The 22,930-nt window shown below is 45.4% G+C and overlaps 1 protein-coding gene across 10 annotated transcripts in view; it reads left to right on the top strand.

The window, feature by feature from the left end:
- nav2a (neuron navigator 2a) overlaps window positions 1-22,930 on the top strand; it is an 806,339-nt gene that overhangs the window by 575,969 nt on the left and 207,440 nt on the right. For all 10 annotated transcript variants that reach the window (XM_080189918.1, XM_080189922.1, XM_080189916.1 and 7 more), the window contains one exon: window positions 1,408-1,797. In XM_080189918.1, the coding sequence (XP_080046044.1) occupies window positions 1,408-1,797 (390 nt within the window). The remainder of the gene's footprint in view (window positions 1-1,407; window positions 1,798-22,930) is intronic.

Below are 22,930 nucleotides of genomic sequence, written 5' to 3'. Positions count from 1 at the left end.
GTCACTGTCTGTGTGGAGTTTGCACATTCTCCTCGTGTCTGCATGGGTTTCCTCCGGGTGCTCCAGTTTCCTCCCACAGTCCAAAGATGTGCGGGTTAGGTTAATTGACCATGCTTAAATTGCCCCTTAGAGTTCTGGGATGTGTAGGTTTGAGGGATTAGTGGGTAAAATATGTAGGGATATGGGGGTAGCCCTGGGTGGGATTGTGGTCAGTGGAGACTCATAGAAATCATAGAAACCCCACTGTACAGAAATAGTCCATTTGGCCCATCGAGTCTGCACTGACCACAATCCCACCCAGGCCCTATTCCTGTAATCCCACAAATTTACCCTAGGTAGTCCCCCTGATACTAAGGGGTAATTTAGCATGGCCAATCAACCTAACCTGCACCTCTCTAGAGGGAACCGGAGCACCTGGAGGAAACCCACGCAGTCACAGAGAGAGCTCCCCACAGACAATTTTAACCACCGAATCAAATTCAAAAATACTCATTCCAAACAATGTTAAAATAATTCACGATATTGAGAGGGAGGTATCACAAATTGTTACGATCGATCTGAACTGTGAATTCTGTTTATCTCCCTACAAATGGCCTGCTCATTTTCTGTTCTTTTGTAATAGCTACTTTTGAATCTCACCAGTTTACAAATCAAAAGTAGTTTTCAGATTTTAGGCCAGTTTAATAGATAGACCTTTGCCTGCAGGCTTGTGGGAATATGACCCATGGCAACTCCTGAACACTCCAGTCATTGCGCTCTTAACGCTTGGGATTCACGCTGAATACCATTCCCTGGGCTATAGCCGGGATTTTCCGGTCCCTGTCGTGGTGGGAACCTCCTGCTGGAGCCAAAAGCCCATTGACTTCAGCGGGACCAGACGATCCCGGTGGTGGCCAAGGCTGGAAAATCCCACTCTACATTGGATGGTAGGGGCCTGGAATGCACTGCCAAGTGAGGTGGTTGAGGCAGACACGTTAGTGATATTTAAGACTCACCTGGATAGACACATGAACAGACCGGGTATAGAGGGTTGGTCTAGATAGGACAACGTGATCAGTGTAGCCTCGATGGGCCGGAAGGGCCTATTCCTGTGCTGTACTTTCTTTTATGTTCTTTGTTCTTTTCCTGAGTGCAGCTGCTCTGTGGTCTGTGATGGCAAACTGCCTGTGAGCATTTTAAAAGGGCCTAACGCAATGTACACTGTTGGAAACATGAGTTCCTTGGGTATAACAATGTCAGTGAAGCACTTGTTGAACCCCCTCAAATTGAAAGAGATTTGTCTCCTCTGCATTGTCCAATGACCGAGTGCCATTTTGAAAATTGCTTATTTTGCTTCCCTTCAGTCTTATTGATCGGATTTTTGCTTTTGTTCGCTTCCACCTAACAGAGGTTTTCTGTTCTTCTTAGCACACTGGAAACAACATTTGACAGCAGCGTTACCACGGAGATCAGTGGCCGCAGTATACTCAGCATGACGGGAAGGCAAACCCCGTTGTCATGGCGACTTGGCCAGTCCAGTCCTCGCCTGCAGGCTGGCGATGCTCCGTCGATGGGGAACGGGTACCCTCCGCGGGCCAATGCTAGCCGTTACATACACCCCGAGTCGGGTCGCTACATGTACACTACACCACTCAGGAGGCAGTTGGCATCTCGTGGCAGCAATGTATCCCACTCCGATATTCCAGATAAGAGTGGCGATGACATGGATCTCGAAGGCATCAACATGGACGTAGCCGGGTATATGAGCGATGGTGACGTCCTCAGCAAGAATCTACGGACTGATGATATTGCTAGTGGGTAAGAAGATTTAATATAAATATATGTTTGTTCTCATGCTTTGCCATGTTACCTGATGAGATGAAGGAAGTGAAGTATCAGTATTACGTGAGGAAACCATCTGGATTGTTAAATGAATGGTGTGTTTTTTGGACAGCATCATACTGTACTAAGAAAAGTTTTACTTATTGTCAAAGGTTCCATTTTTAAACATGGAACTTTTTTAATGGTTCATTTCTTTGTTCCTTTTGCTGTGGAGACATTTTGGGAGGTGGGGGGAGAGGGGCTGAGGCGGGGGGGGTTGGGGGGGGGGGGGGAGTGATCTTACCAAAACAATTCTAAGTACCTAACGAGCGTGAAAATGGGAGAGAATTGCACCCATTATTTGGATGAGCCCCCAGACGCAATCGTATGGCACTTAAGCAAAAAAAAATCCCAAATGTGATTCTTGCCAGTAGGGCGAATGGGCAGAGCCAATTCGTGCCAGGAAGCCCATTGCTGAGCTCTAAGGGTGCAATTATGCAGGGTCCCCTATCTTCCAATGCACTGTGTCACTCCCCCCGCCATCTCCCCACTCCTGCTAAGATTGCCCCCCTTAGCATGGAGATTCAAATGAATATCTACCGTGCCAACCCTCCGATGGTCTAAGTTGGAGAAGCATTGCGTAACGAGGTCAGGGTTAGTTGCCGTGCCACGTGGAGCTAGCTGAGTTCTGCTGGGTAGTGCGTTGTGTGAGTATGAGTATGAGTGAAGGTAGGACTGTGTGTGACCGTGAGCCTCCCAGAGTCGGATGACTTGTCAGCGCCCATTATCTTGAGGAATAGTCACTTTGGTGAGGCATCACAGGGTATCCCAATGCCCATGGAACCCTGCCACTGCAATGCTTCCACGGCAGAACAATGAAAGTTGCTAAAAAGGAAAAGTACTCCCATTGTCACCAAAACCAATGTCAAAATTCAAGCCATGATCCCAGCCCTAATTATGCCTGCTCGTCCAGTTTTAGATTTAGCAATGATTCATGGTCCAGCATGTTCATTCTCTCTGTGTCTGTAAGGGTTTCCTCCGGGTGTTCCGGTTTTCTCCCACAGTCCAAAGATGTGCAGATTAGGTGGGTTGGCCATGCTAAACTGCTCCTAAGTGTCAGGAGGACTAGCGGGGTAAATGCATGGAGTTATGGGGATAAGGCCTGGGTAGTATTGTGGTTGGTGCAGATCTGATGGGCCAAATGGCCTCCTTCTGCACTGTAGGATTATATGTCTGCCCTGAAGTACAAAATACAAGAACAGTTGAAAGGTGTACATTTGTGCTTCTTAACCTTTTCAACTCTGCTGTATGCCCACGTGTGGAAATTATCACATAACATCCCCTCTCTTCTCCCGAATGCATTGGTTTCACAATTGTCTCTGTGATATTGCCCCGTTGGCCACTGTCCAGATGCAAATCCTGACAGTGAATGACTGTTGAACGATGGAGGACAACAAGATCAAATTTGCATGCACAACATGGGCTACTGTACAGTATTTAGGCACAGCAACGTGAGTCAACTTTTCCACTAACCCAAAGGCACACATGCCACTAGCATCATTGGATTGCACTGGCTGGCATCTAGGCTGGAGTTTTGTTCATCTGTATGATACGGTGAGTAAGCTGGCTGATTCAGTTTTGGGTTTCCTGTAACCTTTCTTGATGTGATGGACTGTTGTTGCCACAAGGTGGCGAGAAATGCATTCATTGCCTCGAGTTTATTGATGTGTGCAGTCATTCAAGTCTGTAGCCAGGATTTCCAATGTGACTCTTCTGGGAAATAGATAATCTTCAGGGAAATGTTAAGAATGATGCAAGTTGCTGGTCTGTTTAAACATTTAGAGGATGTATTTCTGTGGAATTAAGGGAATCATGTTTCATAGCCCCGAGGCTTCTGCCCACTCACAATCTTCAATGTCTTTACTCTTGAGTATCTACTACTTCCAGTCTTTGTTTTTTTTTGCTTAAAGTTGTATTAGCTCATTATTCCCCTCCTCAAGTCACATCACAAAGTCGAACAAGATGTTGAGGTTGTGAAGAACGGTGTGATTAAACTTGTAACAGTGTCTTGGTGGGGAAATGGAATTGGCGACAAGGAGACACAGTTCATTAGCAGGGACTAAAGACATTAGCTTCAGTCTTTCCAGCGTTTAACTGGAAGAAACTGTAGCTCATCCAGGGCTGGATGTCTGACAAGCAGTCGGATAACACAGTGGAGGGGTTGAAAGACACAGGGGAAAGGTAGAGCTAGTGTTAACAGCACGCATGTTGAAACTGACCCCGTGTGTCTTTGGATCAGGTTGTCAAGTGGCCCTTGCAGTGAATCACATTTGCCACAGGCCTGCCCGTTACATTAAACTGTATCATCCTGATGCCTTTTATACTAATAGAATTCATACAGTGCAGAAGGAGGCCATTCAGCCCCACAAGCCTGCACCGACAACAATCCCACCCAGGCTCTATCCCAATAATCCCACTTATCTACCCTGCTAGTCCCCCTGCTACTCAGGGTCAGTTTAGCATGGCCAATCAACCTAACCCACACATCTTTGGACTGTGAGAAGAAACCAGAGCACCCGGAGGAAACCCACACAGACATGGAGGCAAACGTACAAACCTGCACAATCAGTTACCCGAGGCCAAAATTGAATCCGGGTCCTTAGTGCCATGAGGCAGCAGTGCTAACCACTGTGCCACTGTTCCACCCTGCCATTGCATGTAAAACCTTGTAATTGCATGTAAAATCTTCATCTTTGACATTGGAAACTGAGTGTTACATTAAACCAAAAGAACTGTGACTGCCAGTTCCTGTCCTCACTTATCATTGAACTTGGAACTTGTTCTTTGGAGCAAGGGCCTGGGTGCATTTGTGCTTCTTAACCTTTTCAACTCTGCTGTATTTTACAAATACCCCCTTGCTGAAGAGACCTAAAATAGCCTTTGCGATTGACTAAATAGGTGCTTGAATTGTAAACCATTCAATCTAGGTGACTAGGATAATACAGGTGGAGCAGCAGCCACATTTAGCTTTGACAATAAGTGGATTTGTATTGTCAATTTTCCCACTGTTCCTGTCTAGAGTGTATTTTGTACGCTAGGGTTCCAATGATGCCATGTACTCCAGCAACCCAACTGACTACTCAGAGAATGAAAAAACTTGTATCTGCATGACACCTGTCGCAATCCTATAATGTCCCAAAGCAATTTACAACCAATTAATTACTTTTGAAAAGTAGTCATTGTTGTAATGTAGGAATATGCAAGAATAGTAATTAATTGGATAGATTGTCTAGTGTATCTATTAGTTTCTTCCTATAGGGCTGTATAAGGAAGAATAATAGCATCTTTATTAATAGGTCTTTATTATTAATTAATTATTATTACTAATAGGTCTTTATTTTCTTTCTTCTTGCATAAGATGTGGGTGATCCATCCCAATTTTCCTTGAACGCTATGGCTAACTAGGCCTTGAAGTGGATGTGCCGGCGTTGGACTGGGGTAAACACAGTAAAAAGTCTGACAGCACCAGGTTTTAGTCCAACCGATTTATTTGCTAGTAAACGCACAAGCTTTCGAGGTTTCCCTCTTCGTCAGGAGGGAAACCTCGAAAGCTTGTGCGTTTACTATCAAATAAATCGGTTGGACTAAAACCTGGTATTGTCAGACTTTTAACTCGGCCTTTGCAGAGGGCAGTTAAGGGTTAACCAATTTGTTGTGGGTTTGGAGTCACATGTAGGTCAGACCAGATAAGGATGGCAGATTTCCTTCCCCGAAGGGTATTAGTGAGCCAGGTGGGTTTTTACCACAACTGGTAATAGTAATTTTCAATTCTGGAATTGAACCAAAATTGCAAATTCTGGGCCTATATTCTTATGTATTTTTTTAACTGCAATAAGGACAATATTTGCAGACAAACTCCAAAAGTGTTGATCACAGTTTGCCAAAACAAATCAGGCATCTGGTTTAAAAAAATTGTTTTGCTTTGTGTACATACAGGAAACAATCATTGAGGCAGGATGATAAAATGTACAACTTCATTGTTCCAAAGTCATGGTCAGACTTTTCCTGGAGGTTTTGTATTGTTTCCTGTATTTACTTGATGGATTTCCTGAATTTCCATTGTCCTGTTTATCTCTCCATTGTAAGCTTCCAGCTGTTTAACAGTTCAGTTTAATCCAATTGCTAGCACTCCCCTATGAATAGAAAGGTTATTGGTTCAGATTTTACTCTAGGTTTTGAGCAAACAATCCATCTAGTATATAAGTGAGATACTGGCCAGTATTTGAATGGTTGGTGATTTCTTTCAGATAAGGTATTATGTGAGGCAAATAGACTATTTCAAATAAAAACCCAGGAGATAGATAGTTTATTAATTGGTAAGGGGATCAAAGGTTCATAGAATCATAGGGCGGCATGGTGGCACAGTGGTTAGCACTGCTGCCTCACAGCACCAGGGACCCAGGTTCGACTCCCGGCTTGAGTCACTGTCATATGGAATTTGCACGTTCTCCCCGTGTCTGCGTGGGTTTCCTCCGGGTGCTCCGGTTTCCTCCCACAGTCCAAAGATGTGTGGGTTAGATTGATTGGCTATGCTAAATTGACCCAAATGACATGGGATTAGCAGGGTAACTATTCGGGGTTGCGGGAATAGGGTCTGGATGTGATTGCGGTCAGTGCAGACTTGATGGGCTGAATTCTATGATTCACATCCCTACTGTGCAGAAGGAGGCCATTCGGTCCATCAAACCTGCACTGACAACAATCCCACCCAGGCCCTATCCCTGTAACCCCATGTATTTATCTACTAATATCCCTAACACTAAGGAGCAAGTTATCTGGCCAGTGCACCTAACCCGCACATCTTTGGAGCGGTTATGGTTAAAGGCAGGAAAATAGGGTTGAGAAATTTACCAGCTATGATTGAATGGTGCAGCAGTTTCAATGGGCTGAATGGCCTGATTCTGCTTCTATATCTTATGGTCTTAAAGGGTAGCACCTGTTCCAGTCTTTCCAATTTGAGTTGGAATGAGATGAGTTTCTGGCCACATATCATCCGTGTCTCCTCGACCACTTCCTCCACCTCCAGAATATTGCCCTTCTCTGACCCAATCTCTGATCATTTGTTACTGAAATCCTTATGCATCGCGTTTCTTAACTTCAGTTGTGATGAATCCAAGGCTCTGCTGCCTGGCTTCCCAGTTTGCACCCACTGTGTATTTCAGCTCAGCTGACACTCTGCTGCCCATTTTCTTGTCTTGCATCGACTCCCATTCACCCATCGTGTGTGTGTTACGGGGATTAGCAGGATAAATGCATGAGGTTACGGGAATGGTCTGTCAGAGAGTCAGTGCAGACTCGATGGGCCAAATGGCCTCCTTCTGCACTGTAGGGATTCTATGATTCTATTCTGTCATATCTGTGCTCACTGACCTACATTGGCTGTCAGTCTGACAATGTCTCCGTTTAAAAACCCACACCGTTATTTGAAGTTCCTCCCTGGTCTCATTTTTCCCTATCTCAGTAACTCCTCCAAAGAACAAAGAACAGTGCAGCAAAGGAACAGGCCCTTCGGCCCACCAAGCATGTGCCTATCACATTACCCTATCCAGACCAGCCACTTATATCCCTCTATCCTGCTTGTTCATGTGCCTATCCAGGTAAGTCTCAAATATCGTTAACGTATCTGTCTCAACCACCTCACTTGGCAGTGCATTCCAGGCCTCCACCGTCCTCTGTATAAAAAAAACTTCACCCGCACATCCCCCACTGAACCTTTCCCCCTTTTCCTTGAACTTGTGCCTTCCTCAACAGAGTTGAGGAGGAACTTCTTCACTGAAAGGGTGGTGAATCTCTGGAATTCTCTGCCCGTTGAAGTGGTGGAGGCTGCCTCGCTAAATATATTTAAGTCACGGGTAGATAGGTTTTTGGTAGGCAAGGGAATTAAGGGTTATGGGGAGAGGGCGGGAAAGTGGAACTGATCCACTTCAGATCAGCCATGATCTTATTGAATGGCGGGGCAGGCTCAAAGGGCTAGATGGCCTACTCCTGCTCCTGTCTCTTATGTTCTTATGTTTGTAATTGTCATTTCTGTCCTGCCCGACAGTCCTCTTGTGCTCCTCTGGTTATCGGCTGGAAATTATTGATGGTGGGGGGAGTGCCTTAATGGACCAGGTGTGGGGGAGGTGGCAATGGGCAGAGTTGCTTGGGCAGTTTGCAGGAACCGAGGGCTGCGTCTTGTCAGCGGCAGCCATCCAGATGAAGGACTACTGTCCACCCTCCAAGAGCTGCAGATCAATCAGGACGCAGGCAGTTGGTTAGCCTCAGCAGATCCAGCAAGAGCAGCGGGTACCAGCTGGGACTGCTCCTGGAGGTGGAGCACGCAATGACGGACGTAAGCCTTCACAGTCAGGTAAATGGGGTTCGGGGGATGCCAGGACCTCTCAAGTGGGCCCTGGCAAGAGCGAGGGTTGTTGATGAAGTCAGGTGGTTTTCTGCCAGACTGGGGGGTAGCCATGTCTACTGCACACCCCTCTCCCCCCGCAGCCCCAGGGTGTGGTGTGTCAGAGTGCCTGAATATGTGGGTGCCCAGACACTAGAGTCATATACTGGAATTTTACTGCAGGCTTGCAGAATGGAATTCTCTATTGGTCTCGGGCGGGATTTGATGGGCCTCGTCCGTGTGGGGATGTAAATTACCAGCTATAGAATCCCTGCAGTGCAGAAGGAGGCCATTTGGCCCATTGAGTCTGCACTGACTCTCCAACAGAGCATCTTACTCAGGCCCTCTCCCTCACCTATCGTTGTAACCCCACACATTTATCCTGCTAATCCCCCTAACCTACGTATCTTGGAACACAAAGGGGCAGTTTAGCTTGCCCAATCCACCTAACCTACACGTCGTTGGACTGTGGGAGGAAGCCCACACAGACACTGGGAGAACATGCAGACTCCGCTCAGACAGTGGCCCAAGCCGGGAATCGAACCCGGGAACCCTGCCACTGTGTGGCAGCATTGCTAACCTCTGTGCCACCGTGCTGCCAGTGTGCTGGGAGAGTCTGTCTGGTGGACTCTACGTAAACCACCAAACTACGCACCCCCCCCCCCCCCACCCCCGCCACGCACACAGACACACAGACACAGACACACACACACACACACACACCAATGTTTCCTACATTGCAACAATGACTACACTTGGAAAAAATTACTTAATTGGCTATAAAGTGCCTTAAAAACATAAGAAATAGGAGCAGGAGTAGGCCTTCTAGCCCTTCGAGCCTGCCGCGCCATTCAATAAGATCATGGCTGATCTGAAGTGGATCAGTTCCACTTTCCTGCTTTCTCCCCATAACCCTTAATTCCCCTGTCTATCAAAAACCTATCTACCCATGACTTAAATATATTTAGCGAGGTAGCCTCCACCACTTCAACGGGCAGAGAATTCCAGAGATTCACCACCCTTTGAGTGAAGAAGTTCCTCCTCAACTCTGATCTAAACTGCCCCCCCCTTATCTTGAGGCTGTGTCCTCTAGTCCTGCTATCCTTTCTAAGTGGGAAGAATCTCTCTACCTCTACCCTATCCATCCCCTTCATTAACTTATACGTCTCTATAAGAACCCCCCCCGCCCGCCATCCTTCTAAACTCCATCGAGTACAGACCCAGTCTATTTAGTCTCTCTTCATAGTCCAACCCCCTCATCTCCAGCATCAGCCTAGTGAACCTCCTCTGCGCTCCCTCCAAGGCCAATATATCCTTCTGCAAATGTGACGAGCAAAACTGCACACAGAACTCCAGCTGCGGCCTCACCAGTACCCTGTACAGTTGCAGCAAGACCTCCCTACTTTCATATTCTATCCCCCTCGTTATAAAGGCCAACATCCCATTCGCCTTCTTGATCACCTGCTGCACCTGCAGACTGGGTTTTTGTGACTCGTGCACAAGGACCCCCAGGTCCCTCTGCACCGTAGCATGCTGCAGCTTTTCGCCTTTTAAATAATAATCCTTCCTACTATTATTTCTGCCAAAGTGGATAACCTCATAACTTACTAACATTATACTCCATCTGGCAGGTCCTCGCCCACTCGCTCAGCCTATCCAGATCCCTCTGCAGACTTTCCACACTCTCCACGCAATTTGCTTTTCCACTCATCTTTGTGTCATCAGCAAATTTCGTCACCCTACACTCAGCCCCCTCCTCCAGATCATCTATATAAATGGTAAATAGTTGAGGCCCCAGTACCGATCCCTGCGGCACTCCACTAGTCACTAGTCACTAGCCTTGATTGTGAAAGGTGCTATGTAAGTGTAAGTCTTTTATATTTCTCTCCCTTACTGTATCTGTCAGATAGAGGTGAACAGTAGAGGTAAAGCACATGAACCTTATGGGTGATAGAAGAGCGATGGTTTGGGTGTCGGGTTTAGAAGTACTGTGCAGGAACTCCCAATCGTGCTGTGAGATTGAAACATGCCTCCTTATTTTGGTGTGGGTATGCCGGCGTTGGACTGGCATAAACACAGTAAAAAGTCTGACAACACCAGGTTTTAGTCCAACCTATTTATTTGATAATATACTCACAAGCTTTCAGGGTTAGCCCCTTCGTCAGGTGAATGGAGAGTTCTGGCCTCAGACAGAGCATATAAAGCACAGACAGTTTAGAGATTACTGATTAGAATGCGAATCCTTAGGAGCAATACACATCTCTTTAAACTGTGATCAGTGCTCCTTCCACTCACATTATCAGCCACTTCAGGTCTTGAACAGCAGGTTAGGTGTAAGGATTCGCATTCTAATCAGTAATCTCTAAACTGTCTGTGCTTTATATGCTCTGTCTGAGGCCAGAACTCTCCATTCACCTGACGAAGGGGCTAACCCCGAAAGCTTGTGAGTATATTATCAAATAAATAGGTTGGACTAAAACCTGGTGTTGTCAGACTTTTTACTGTCCTTATTTTGGAGCAGGCGTCAAATTTGCTGTTGGTTGCCACCTACTGGTAGATTATACTAAGTTCAGTCATCCTCGTGCTGTTTTAGTTGGCAGCGCCGTCGTACTATCTCTTGGCTTGCCTGCAAGAATTTGAGCAATACTGTACAATAGAATCTTCACAGACGAACTGCTGACTAAGTGAAAATTGTCTGGCCTTTGGCGCTCTGGAACAAGTTGAAACTTTGCCTCTCAGGAATTCTTATTGTGCATTATGAGCAAGTTCCAATGATGTACCGGTGACTCAGCAGATATGCAATCAGACTTGTGAAAAGGGGTGGTTGCTAGATACTAATTGCGGTGTCGTTCAACGGCGCCAGGGACACGGGTTCAGTACCGGCCTGGGGTGACTGTCTGTGCGGAATCTGCACATTCTCCCTGTGTCTGCGTGGGTTTCCTCCTGGTGCTCCGGCTTCCTCCCACACTCGTTGCTGGGGCAGGTAGTGGAAGCAGATATGGTAGTGACTTCTAAGGGGCGTCTTGACAAGTACATGAACAAGATGGGAATAGAAGGATATGGTCCCCGGAAGGGTAGGGGTTTTTAGTTAAGTCGGGCAGCACAGTCCATGCAGACTTGAAGGGGCGAAGGGCCTGTTCCTACACTGTAATTTTCTTTGTTCTTTGTAAACCAGGTTTTGCCTTTTACAGTACGTCACAACTGATTCTTTTCATGAAAGATCTGGTCAGAAATTCTTTCCAGTTTACAAACTGAGATCATTAAATTTTATCCCTGTGAACATTTAAGATATCCGTGCTACTTTTAATCAGTCCTTTGCAGTTTCTTATTTTCTTTATTTGATCATTCCCATCGCTGCACATCATTGCATTCCTGTCCCGTGTTCCTCCTTAAGTTGAAGGTCAAGAATTTTAATCGCTCATTAACAAATCTAAATATCACCCAACTTTATGGGATACTGTAAGTTTGGTGTAAGTTTATGGTTCTGTGCAGTTCTGTGCCTCATTTAACCTTCAACGCTAATTAATCAACAGTAAAAGCAATGAATTAGGCAGTTCACACAACGTATTAAGTCAGGCTGGAAGCATCTAATCGAAATAAGGTTTTATTGCTCTGAAATGGCTTTTGAGGTCATGGGAACATAAACCTGGCAGACATGGGTCATCTTTTCAGTGCTGCACGTCTAAGTCGAGAGCAGTGAATTACTGGGTGGATTTAGCAGAACTGTGCCATCAGTACTGCACCTGCACTGCAATATCTTGAGGGGAAAATCCTTTAGACGTGTTCATTTTTTTCCCCCCGGTGGCACAGTGGTTAGCACTGCTGTCTCACAGCGCCAGGACCCAGGTTCGACTCCCGGCTTGGGTGACTGCGCAAATTCCACTCAGACATTCTCCCTGTCCCTGCATGGGTTTCCTCCAGGTACTCCGGTTTCCTCCCACAGCCTAAAGATGTGCGGGTCAGGCTGATTGGCCATGCGAAGTTGTCCCTTAATGTCCTGGGATGCATAGGTTGGAGGGATTAGCAGGGTAAATACGTAGGGTTACAGGGATAGGGCCCAGTGGGATTGTTGTTAGTGCAGACTCAATGGGTTGAATGGCCTATTTCTGCTGTGTAGGGATTCTGTGATCCCTCAGTGTCAACAGAACAAAAGAGATCGTCATCGACTTCAGGAAACATAGTGGAGGGCATACCTCTGTCTACATCAATGGGGACAAAGTGGAAATGGTCAAGAGTTTCAAATTTCTCCATGTCCAGATCACCAAAAACCTATGCTGGTCGCCCCATGCCAACACTATAGTTAAGAAAGCCCATCAATACCTCTACTTTCCCAAAGACTAAGGAAATTTGGTACATCGGCCACAACTCTCACCAACTTGTACAAATGCACCATAGAAAGCATTCTTTCTGGTTGTATTGCAGCTTGGTATGATTTTCTGCTCTGCCTGAGAATGCAATAAACTACAAAGGGTTGTAAGTGTAGCTCAGTCCATCACGCAAACCAGCCTCCCATCAATTGGCAGAAAATGTTGGAAAATCTCAGCAGGTCTGAGAATAGATCCAACATTTCAAGTCTCGATGATCCTCATCGGAGCTTTGTTTGAGCTCTCGGGCCATCTGGACTCGAAGCATTGGCTCTGTTTTCTCTCCACATATGCTGTCAGACCTGCTGAGATTTTCCAGCGTTTTCTGTTATTGTTTCAGATTCCAGCATCTGCAGTATTTTGCTTTTATCCCATCTCTTGACTCTGTCTACACTTCCCGCTGCCTCAGAAAAGCAGCCAGCATTAATAAGGACTCCACGCACCCCGGACATTCTCTCTTCCACCTTCTTCCATCAAAAAACAGGTACAGAAGTGTAAGGTTACATACCAATGGTCTGAAAAGCATCTTCTTCCCTGCTGCCATCCAACTTTTGAATGGACCTATTGCATTAAATTGATCTTCCTCTGCACCCTCTCCCTTCCTCCTCTATGAACAGTATGCTTTGTTTATATAGTATGCAAGAAGCAATACTTTTCATGGTATACCAACAATACATGTGACAATAATAAATCAAATCAAAGCCTTTTTTAAAATCCATTTTTGTGGCATCATTGGCTTGCCAGAATTTATTGTCTTCCTAGTTACCCTTGATCTGAGTGGCTTGCTAGGCCATTTTAGAGGGCAGTTGATAGTCAGTCATATTACTGTGGCACTGGAGTCACATGTCGGCCAGACCAAGTGAGGATGGCAGATTTCCTATCCTAAAGGACATTTGTGAATCAGATAAGTTTTTCTGACAATCAACAATGGTTTCATAGTCATCAGTAGATTTCTTAATTCCTTTATTGAATTCTTTATTGTTTTTAAATTCTTAATTTCTTTATTGAATTCAAATTCCACCATCTGTCATGGTGGGATTTGAACGCTGTGCCTCAGAACATTTGTTGAGTTTATGGATTAATAGTCTAGCATTAATACCACTCAGCCTTCACCTCTTCAAATTTAAAGTTTAAAGATCTTCCCTCAAAGAGGATTGCGATCAAGAGGGAGTCACTCAAGCCTTTCCCAGCCTTCCGTGGAATAATGACTGACCTGCCATCTAACTCCATATACCTGCCTTTGTCTTGTGTCCTTTAATATCTTTAGTAACAAATGTTCATTTATCCTGGATTTTTAATTTACAATTGACCTGGTGTCAATTGCCATTTGCGGAAGGGAGTTTCAAACTTCTATCATGCTTTGTGTGTCAAAATGTTTATTAATTTCACTCCTGAAAGGTCCAACTCTAATCTTTAAACTATGCCCCCAGGTTCTAGGCTCCCCGTCAGCAGAAATGGTTTCTCATTCTATCCACCCTATCAGTTTCCCTTTAACATTTCAAAGACTTTGTGAACTCCAAACCCCCCTTCCCCCGCAACCTGCTAAATTCCAAGGAATACAATTCTAGATTGTGTAATCTCAACAAATAATTGTAATTCTTGGAGTCCAGGCATCCTTCTGCTAAATCAGATTCATGCTAATCAGTGTTAGAGGGCTTATTCTGTAATGTAAATGAACTGATGGAGTGTCATCCACAGGAACCAAAATACACCCTTGGATGTATTCAGTACAGTAAGAAGTCTCACAATACCAGGTTAAAGTCCAACAGGTTTATTTGGTAGTAAACTCCACTAGCTTTCAGTATGCCCTTGTTAGTCAGGGGGGCAGTAATTTTTGTATAGCTGGCTTCTTTAGACCTTGTGCAACATCATTGAAAGTTTAATTTAATTTCCTGTTCACTTACTGTCCAACAATACATAGCCATAATATGGACACCGACCATATTAATAGGCTGCTGCTCACTGTTGCGGCAGCGATCAATGGATTGTGATCGCAGAAGCAGGATCTCTGGCCAATATTCAGCTTCCTTCCCAGATAATAAGGTCAGTCCACACTGCCCCTCCTGTAGCCCAGGCTGAACTTGAGTAATTCAACACAACTGCGGGATCAAAGTTGGGACCTTCTTGAGCTGTACAGTTTGATGTCACATCACATGATATCCTTAGCAACTGTGGCATTGTGGATGGATGCCCGAGGACTGCAGTAACGTAACGAAAGAACGTAGGAAGGAATATGAAGAAAGCTATTGTGGAATGTATGATTTTTTTAAAAAGACAATAATCAGAAACCCATTTAAGGTGAAAAGTTATTTATATCTGACAAATATGCTGGAATTTCTTCTGAGATCTAATTGATTCAGCATAGAGAGCAGGATGGTGATGTTATACATTTGAGGTCTCCAAAGGGATTTGATAATGAATACCCTTCATAAAATACTTATAGCTAAGGGAAAAGCCCTTGGGATTAGATAGGAAGTTGTAAATTGGACAATAAATTCTCTGGTTAAAAGGAAACAGGAGAGATGTAGATATGAAAGTAATAGCTCTAATTGGACATTTGTAATAATCAGAGATATCTTCCTTGGGGATTAGTTCCAATGGCAACTATTACTAAGAATTAAGAAATGTTTTTATAGAGGATTGCATGGAAATTACAATATGGAATCAAGTCAAACAGCCCAAATTGGGATTCATCCTACACATGAGCAGAAGTTATAATCACACATGGCTGTTCTGTTTCCTCATATCTTTATTCCCCTTTCCTTAATCACTTATTTATCTTAGACACAATGTTTTGAGTCTAGATGACCCTTCGTCAGAGCTCTAGACTCGAAACATCGGCTCTATTCTCTCTCCACAGATGCTGTCAGACCTGCTGAGATTTTCCAGCATTTTCTGTTTTTGTTTCAGATTCCAGCATCCGCAGTATTTTGCTTTCATTTCACTTATTTGTCTTGTCTTTCAGTGTTCACGTGGTTTTTACTTCAATCCATGAACCCTGGCAATGTATTTCGCAGTCTCAACAACCCTCAGTGTTAATCCAGCAGCTACCCTGCTCAAAGATCTAATGCTTTTTCATTTGATCTTATATCTTCTTATTCTAGGAGGCCCCTCAGTCACTACAACCTGTTTGTTTCTGTCAACTTTGTCCCATCTGTTAATCATTTTAAACACCCCTTGCACCCCTCTGTTCCAACAAATGTTTCAGGTCTCACTTTGTACATTCTCGTATTAGACATATCTGAATGAATTGGCCCCTATTGCCGCAGGCAATGTTATAGAATCATAGAATCCTACACTGCAAAAGAAGGCCATTCGGCCCATTGAGACTGCACCAACCACAATCCGACCCAGCCCCACCCCCGTCACCACATGTATTTACCCTGCTAATCCCCCTGACATTAAGGGTCAATTTAGCATGGCCAATCTCCCTATAACCAGCACATCTTTGAACTGCGAGAGGAAACCGGAGCATCGGGAGGAAACCCACACAGACATGAAGAGCACGTGTAAACTCCACACAGTGACCTGAGGCCAGAATTGAACCCGGATCCCTGGCGCTGTGAAGCAGCACTGCTAACCACTGTGCCACGATGCGGCTGTGTTGTTTCTTTTGGGTGGAATCCAAAATCGCTCACAATGGGTGGAATTCTCCCACCCTGTCTGCGGGGTTTAGTCGTGGGCAGGAGCAGAGAATCTAGTGGGAACCAAAAAATTGGAAACTCACTGTGGTAAAAACAGGTTGTAATTCCCCCATTTTGGGGTAGTGGGGAGTTAATGGTGGGTAGGTTTTCCCATTGCCTGCTGGTGTGTACATCACTTGCATTAATTTGCATCTCATGAATGCTCATTAAAACAGCCACTTTCCAGAATCTCCCCATATCTTCCAATCTTGCCTCACGCTAGCAGGAATTCATATCGGCCTCAAAGCCATTCGGAAAGGAGTGGCCTGCACTAAGTGGACCACAGTTAGATTGAGACTTCGAGGTGAGTGCAATGCAGCCTATATGCCGTAGCGTTCTGCCATTCCTGCTGTGGTCAACCCCACTCTGCTGGACAGAGCAGCTTGTGCCCTCTGGCTCCATGCTGACATTGTATGGATGGACAGCACTGAGCTGCAGGATACAAGGGCCCTCCACCTGGACTAATCCTAAGCAGTACTGCCTCCAGGTTTGGGGACTGTAAGGGTCTTCAGTTCCTAGTGTCTAACACTGTTGTCTGTATAGACTGCACTGTGCCCAGGGACTCATGAACCCTGGGTGGGACTGATAAAGACAAGGGAGGCAATAAGGTAAGAGAGTGGTGGAGGTAGTTTCCATAGGAGCTTTCAAAAGAGAGCTGGATATATATTTGAAAGTGATGAATTCAGAGGGATAGAGAGTTGGGCTGGAGAATGGAATTAGCTGGGTAGCTCTTTCCCAAGCCAATGCAAACACAATGGGCCAAATGGCAGACTCTGTGGTAAAATTCTATGATTCTATCTTCTGCTACATAACTAAGAATTCCCTTTTTTTAATTCACTTGAGGTTCTGTGAATGTCTTGTGAACCTGAATCCCAAATTCTCTTTACAATTCCACATTACCCCCTTTTCTTGAAAGCAAAGTACAATTACTGTCTATTCTTTACTTACTAACAAATGTATCATCTATACATGTACTGACATTTAGGGCCTTAACTTACAAGGTCCCCAGCATCTGATTTGGGAGGAGTACCCCAAGGATGGATAGAGGAGAGCCAGTGGATGTGGTCTTTCTTGATTTTCAGAAGGCGTTTGACAAGGTACCTCACAGGAGGTTATTGCAGAAGGTCAGGGGACATGGAGTTGGGGGTAGGGTGTTAGCGTGGATAGAGGACTGGTTGTCAAATAGGAGGCAGAGAGTGGGGGTCAATGGGTGCTATTCGGATTGGCGGTTGGTGACTAGTGGAGTGCCTCAGGGGTCGGTGCTGGGGCCTCAGCTATTTACCATTTATATAGATGATCTGGAGGAGGGAACCGAGTGTATGGTGTCGAAATTTGCTGATGACACCAAGATTGGTGGAACGGCAAATTGCGCGGAGGGTGTGGAGAGTCTGCAGAAGGATCTAGATAGGCTGGGCGAATGGGCCAGGAACTGGCAAATGGAATTTAATGTTGGCAAGTGCGAGGTGGTCCACTTTGGTAGGAATAATGGTAGGAAGGATTATTACTTACGTGGAGAAAAACTGCAGCAGGCGACAGTGCAGAGGGACCTCGGGGTCCTTGTGCATGAGTCGCAAAAACCCAGCTTGCAGGTACAGCAGGTGGTCAGGAAGGCAAATGGGATGCTGGCCTTCATAGCGAGGGGGATTGAATATAAAAGTAGGGAGGTCTTGCTGTGGCTATATAGGGCATTGGTGAGACCGCAGCTGGAGTACTGTGTGCCGTTTTGGGCGCCGTACTTACGCAAGGATATTTTGGCCTTGGAGGGAGTGCAGAGGAGGTTTACTAGGCTGATGCCGGAGTTGAGGGGGTTGAGCTATGAGGAGAGGCTGAATAAACTAGGCTTGTACTCGTTAGAGTTTAGAAGAAAGAGGGGAGATCTCATTGAGACGTATAAGATGATGAATGGGATGGATAGGATAGAGGTGGAGAGACTCTTCCCGCTCAGAAAGGACAGTAGGACTAGGGGGCACAGACTCAAGATAAAGGGGGGGCGGTTTAGAACGGAGTTGAGGAAGAACTTCTTCACTCAAAGGGTGGTGAATCTTTGGAATTCTCTGCCCGTTGAAGTGGTGGAGGCTACCTCGCCAAATATTTTTAAGACGCGGGTTGATGTGTTTTTGATAAGCGAGGGGATTAAGGGTTATGGGGAGAGGGCGGGAATGTGGAACTGAGCCACGACAGATCAGCCATGATCTTATTGAATGGCGGGGCAGGCTCGAGGGGCCAGATGGCCTACTCCTTGCTCCTATTTCTTACGTTCTTATGTGCTGGAGAATCCCCTTTGGATGATCCCAGGTATTTTTTCAAGGCACTTGCCCAGAAGTGGAAACGTCCCCAGGGCAGCTCCCCTGCATTGGGAACCGTCTGGAAATGTGGTTTAAATCACTAACTGCAGATGGTTCTGACTGGGTTACACCAATAGGAAATGTTAAAAGAATTAAAACCACATCTAAGCTCTGGGCTACCATTGTACAGACCCAGTCCAGCCCTCCCATGGGACACCTCACAACATACACTAGGGGTCATGCACGACTACCCAACCTCCACTGGAACCTCCTATCCAGGTGACACCGAAAGGTCTTCCCCCAGCCCCTGACAACCCCAGCCATACGTGTACCTCCACCTACCCAATCCCTCAGAAGTCTCCCTCAATCTCTCCCCCTCCTGAAGGATTTCCCATACAAAGTTCGTCCCCCACCTCAATCCCGACAGGCCCAACTTTCACACCTACCCAACCACACCCCCCCAACACAGGGGCCGTGGGTTCAAATCCCACCTCGGCAGCTGGTGGAGCTTAAATTGAGTGGCACAGGGCTCAGCACTGCTACCTCACAGCGCTAGTACCTGGGTTCAATTCTGACGTCGGATCACTGTCTGTATAGAGTTTTCACATTCTCCCCATGTCTGTGTGGGTTTCCTTCAGGTGCTCCAGTTTCCTCCCACAGCCCAAAGATGTTCGGGTTCGGTTGATGCTAATTTGACCCTTCGTGTCAGGGGGACCAGCAGGGTAAATACATAGGGTTACAGGGGTTAGAGCCTAGGTGGGATTTTTGCCGGGGAAGACTTGATGGGGCGAATGGTCTCCTTTTGCAACGTAGGGATTCTATGATAAATCTGGAATTATAAAGCTAGTCTTGGTGATGATGATAATTGTTGTAAAATCTCATTGGTTCTTTTTGGGAGAGGAAATCTGCCATCCTTACCTGGTCTGGCCTAAATGTGACTCCAGACCCACAGCAAGGTGGTTGATTCTTAACTGCCCTCTGAAATCACCTAATAAGCCTAATTAGTTCAAGGACAGTTAGGGATGGGCAACAAATGCTGACCTTTCCAGCAACCCCCACGTCTCATGAAAAAATATACAAAAAGTTCTGTCATCCATCCCCCCACCTCCTCAAACCTCTCTACTTCTCTTTCCTCCTCCACTTGAAATGCTGGAAAATTTCAGCAGGTCTGACAGCACCTGTAGAGAGAGAATAGAGCTAATATTTTCAACATTGGCTGTATTCTCACTCCCCAGATGCTGTCAAACCTGCTGAGATTTTCCAGCATTTTCTGTTTCTGTTTTGAATTCCAGCATCCGTAGTAATTTGCTTTTATGCTATGTAACTTATTTTGATTTGACATTATTGTCACATGTATTAGTATGCAGTGAAAAATATTGTTTCTTGCACACTATACAAAGCATACCATTCATAGAGAAGGAAAGGAGAGGGCGCAGAGGAAGATCAGTTTAATACGAGGTAGATCCATTCAGAAGTTGGTATTCCGGTTTCCTTGCACAGTTGCTGCTATTTCTTATGTTCTTATGTACAAACATTTGCGGGTTCGGTTGATGCTAATTTGACCCTTAGTGTCAGGGGGATTAGCAGGATATATACATAGGGAATAAGCACGGGGGATAGTTGATAGGTAATTTCAGACTGCAGAATGTAATGTTATTACCATAGCTTACCTCTTTGACACAAAGGTTCTCCAATGCCTCATCCTGTGGCTCAATGTGAGATTGTGTTTTAAAATGCTCTTGTGAAGTGCTTCAGGACATTTTATTCCATCAAGAGGATCTGTATAAATAGGATTTGTTGTTCTCTGTAAAGCAATGAGGTGTTAATCACTCAAAAACCAGCTCTCCTGGGCGGGACATGTTGTTCGTACGCCTGACACCAGACTCCTGAAGCAGTTGCCCTATTCGGAGCTCAGTCACAGCAGGGGGCTCGCAGGATGGGGAGGGGAGGCCGAAGAGGTCAAACGTATCTGCCCATTCATGGGCGGCCATTGTAAATTGCCTCAATGAACAATGAGACAAAAAGCAAATATCGGACAAAATGTAAAGGTTAGACAGTGACGGTGAACGCAGTGTCAGGATTTTTCATCCCACCCTAAAAGATTGCTTTTCTCATTTCGAACAAAATTTAATTAATTTTCCTGACCGCTGCTGAGGTGGAAAATCCGTCTGTTGAGTCAAGCAGAGGAATTTGAAAATGGGATTTCCTTGATGGAACTTGGAACTTAATACAATGCCCCGGTTTGCATCAGGACAACAGGCGGGGGACCGATGAGGTCCCTCTGCAGCAACCTTTCATACGGCAGGCAGCATATGAAAAGCAGACATCATTAAAGTGCAAAAGGGGATCAGTTACAAGGAAGGGCTTCAAGCTGAAATAGATTCAGTCTTGTGCTTTTGTGTTCGAATGTTTAAAAGCAGCGCACATATTATTCTCACCTGTTTAGCCAGAGACTTTCTACCTGATCTCCGGGGCCACTATGCATTTTTACAGAATAATGACATTAAATACTGTTGTGCCCATTAAAAGATATTCAGACAGTCTTCTCTCGGCTTTAGAAAAGCTACAGATCCTGTCGACGGCTTTGAAAAGGTCATTCTTTACTCCAACACTGTTTAATAACGTGATTGATAACATTCTTGACTGCGCAAGGGAAGGGGGGTGGGTATCATTTGAGAAACGTTTGACTGAGTGGATTTATTGTTGGTGGTGGGGAAAGGAAGGGTCGCGAATGAGCATTCTCAAACCCAGCCACTCGTAAAGTAAGGTGGGATGTGGTAGTACCTGAGGGGGTCTGTTTTTTTTTCCCTCCTTTTTAAATTGACTGGCTGAGTCATGTGAGGGGACAGGAGGCCTTGAGGCAGGCTCTTCTTGGCAGTGAGATGTGGTTGTCGCTCTTAGATGTGAAGACCATTTCCAGCACTGGGTGATGTGCTTTCTGGTCGCACCGCTGCTCCTGCACCTTCAGTTTTCACCAAGTGTGTCCACCAGCCGTCGAGGTAATCCTTAAAATGAATCACAAGTCTTGTTCCTGACCAACTTTTCCTTTTGCTTGAAGCAACCCTTTTTGCTTTGAGCCTGTCACGGTGTTTTAACATCAGAGAACCCCTTTGAAAGTGTTTAATTCTGATCTTGTGTCCGGGTACAGGCTTGTTGTGAGTATGTCTCTAAAGTGCTGTTGGAGGGGTTAGACTTCAGGTACCGAGCTGCAGCCAATTGTAGCTGTTTTAAAACCTTGTTTAGAAATAATTTGGGGGGAAATGTTGGCAACGTGATCCATTTACACTTCCCACAGTATAGACGTGCTGGGTATGTAAATTTCTTTGGTCTGTATGTGTGGGTACGTGCCTGCTTTTAAATCAGAAAACATTTGGAAGAGTCGCTTGCTGCTTTTTTCTTTTTTTTAAAAAAAATGATGACTGGGTTGTACACCCCTCCCTGAGGTCGCCTCTGCTTGTGGCTACAGATATAAACCTGCTTCTTAGCTCACTGAACGCAGTTCTCTTCAGTCTCAACTGAACTAATCGGTGAAGCCAACTCACAGCTTCAGGCTTATGGCATGGTTGGAGCAAGGGGGGGTGGGGGTCCTTAGTTGCGGGGACTCGTTTGTTGCACTGTGCGGATTCCAGCACTCATTAACCTCACAGCCTCGGAAATGTTCCGAATTAACACATTGCTGAAGTCGCGGCGTCGCTTGGCTCTGTGGCAGAGGTAGATCAGCTGTGGGCCAACAACCTTTGAACAAATTCACTGCTCGAGGTATGTCACAGTTAAGCGTTAATGGCTCTGGTTGAAAGAGTCGTTCGTGCATGTTAAGTGTACCAGAGTGTAACGCCGGGCTCAGCATGACGGCAAGCACTAAGCTTGTAGTGTGTGTGCTGCGATTGGTGATGTTTCCTAAAGAAAAAAAGGCATATCAAAACCTTAATCTATCCTTGTGTCTCTGTATTCTGTGTATTATTAGTGGTTTTGAGGCTTGTGGTGTTCTTCTCAAAATATCATGCTGTGATGTTCCACATGGTTATCCATATAATTTACCACTCATCTGTTTTGCAGTATTGCGAATATGGCAAGTTGGCCAAATCTTTTGAGGTATTTTTAAAAAAGGTAGTTTTTTTCCCCCCCCCTCATCTTCCCCTTCAGGGATTCGCACTGTAAGTATTCTCACAACACCAGGTTAAAGTTCAATAGGCTTGATAACACGAGCTTTTGGAGCACTGCTTCTTCATCAGGTGTGTCACCTGATTTAAGAGCAATGCTCCAAAAGCTTGTGCTACCAAATAAAGCTCTGAATTTTAATCTGGTGTTGTGAGACTACTTACTGTGCTCTTCCCAGTCCAACGTTGGCAATTCCACCTT

Source organism: Carcharhinus amblyrhynchos, chromosome 6 (genome assembly GCF_965287045.1).
Source record: "Carcharhinus amblyrhynchos chromosome 6, sCarAmb.v2.hapA, whole genome shotgun sequence".
Taxonomy (NCBI): domain Eukaryota; kingdom Metazoa; phylum Chordata; class Chondrichthyes; order Carcharhiniformes; family Carcharhinidae; genus Carcharhinus; species Carcharhinus amblyrhynchos.
This window is presented reverse-complemented; position numbering and strand designations above follow the sequence as displayed.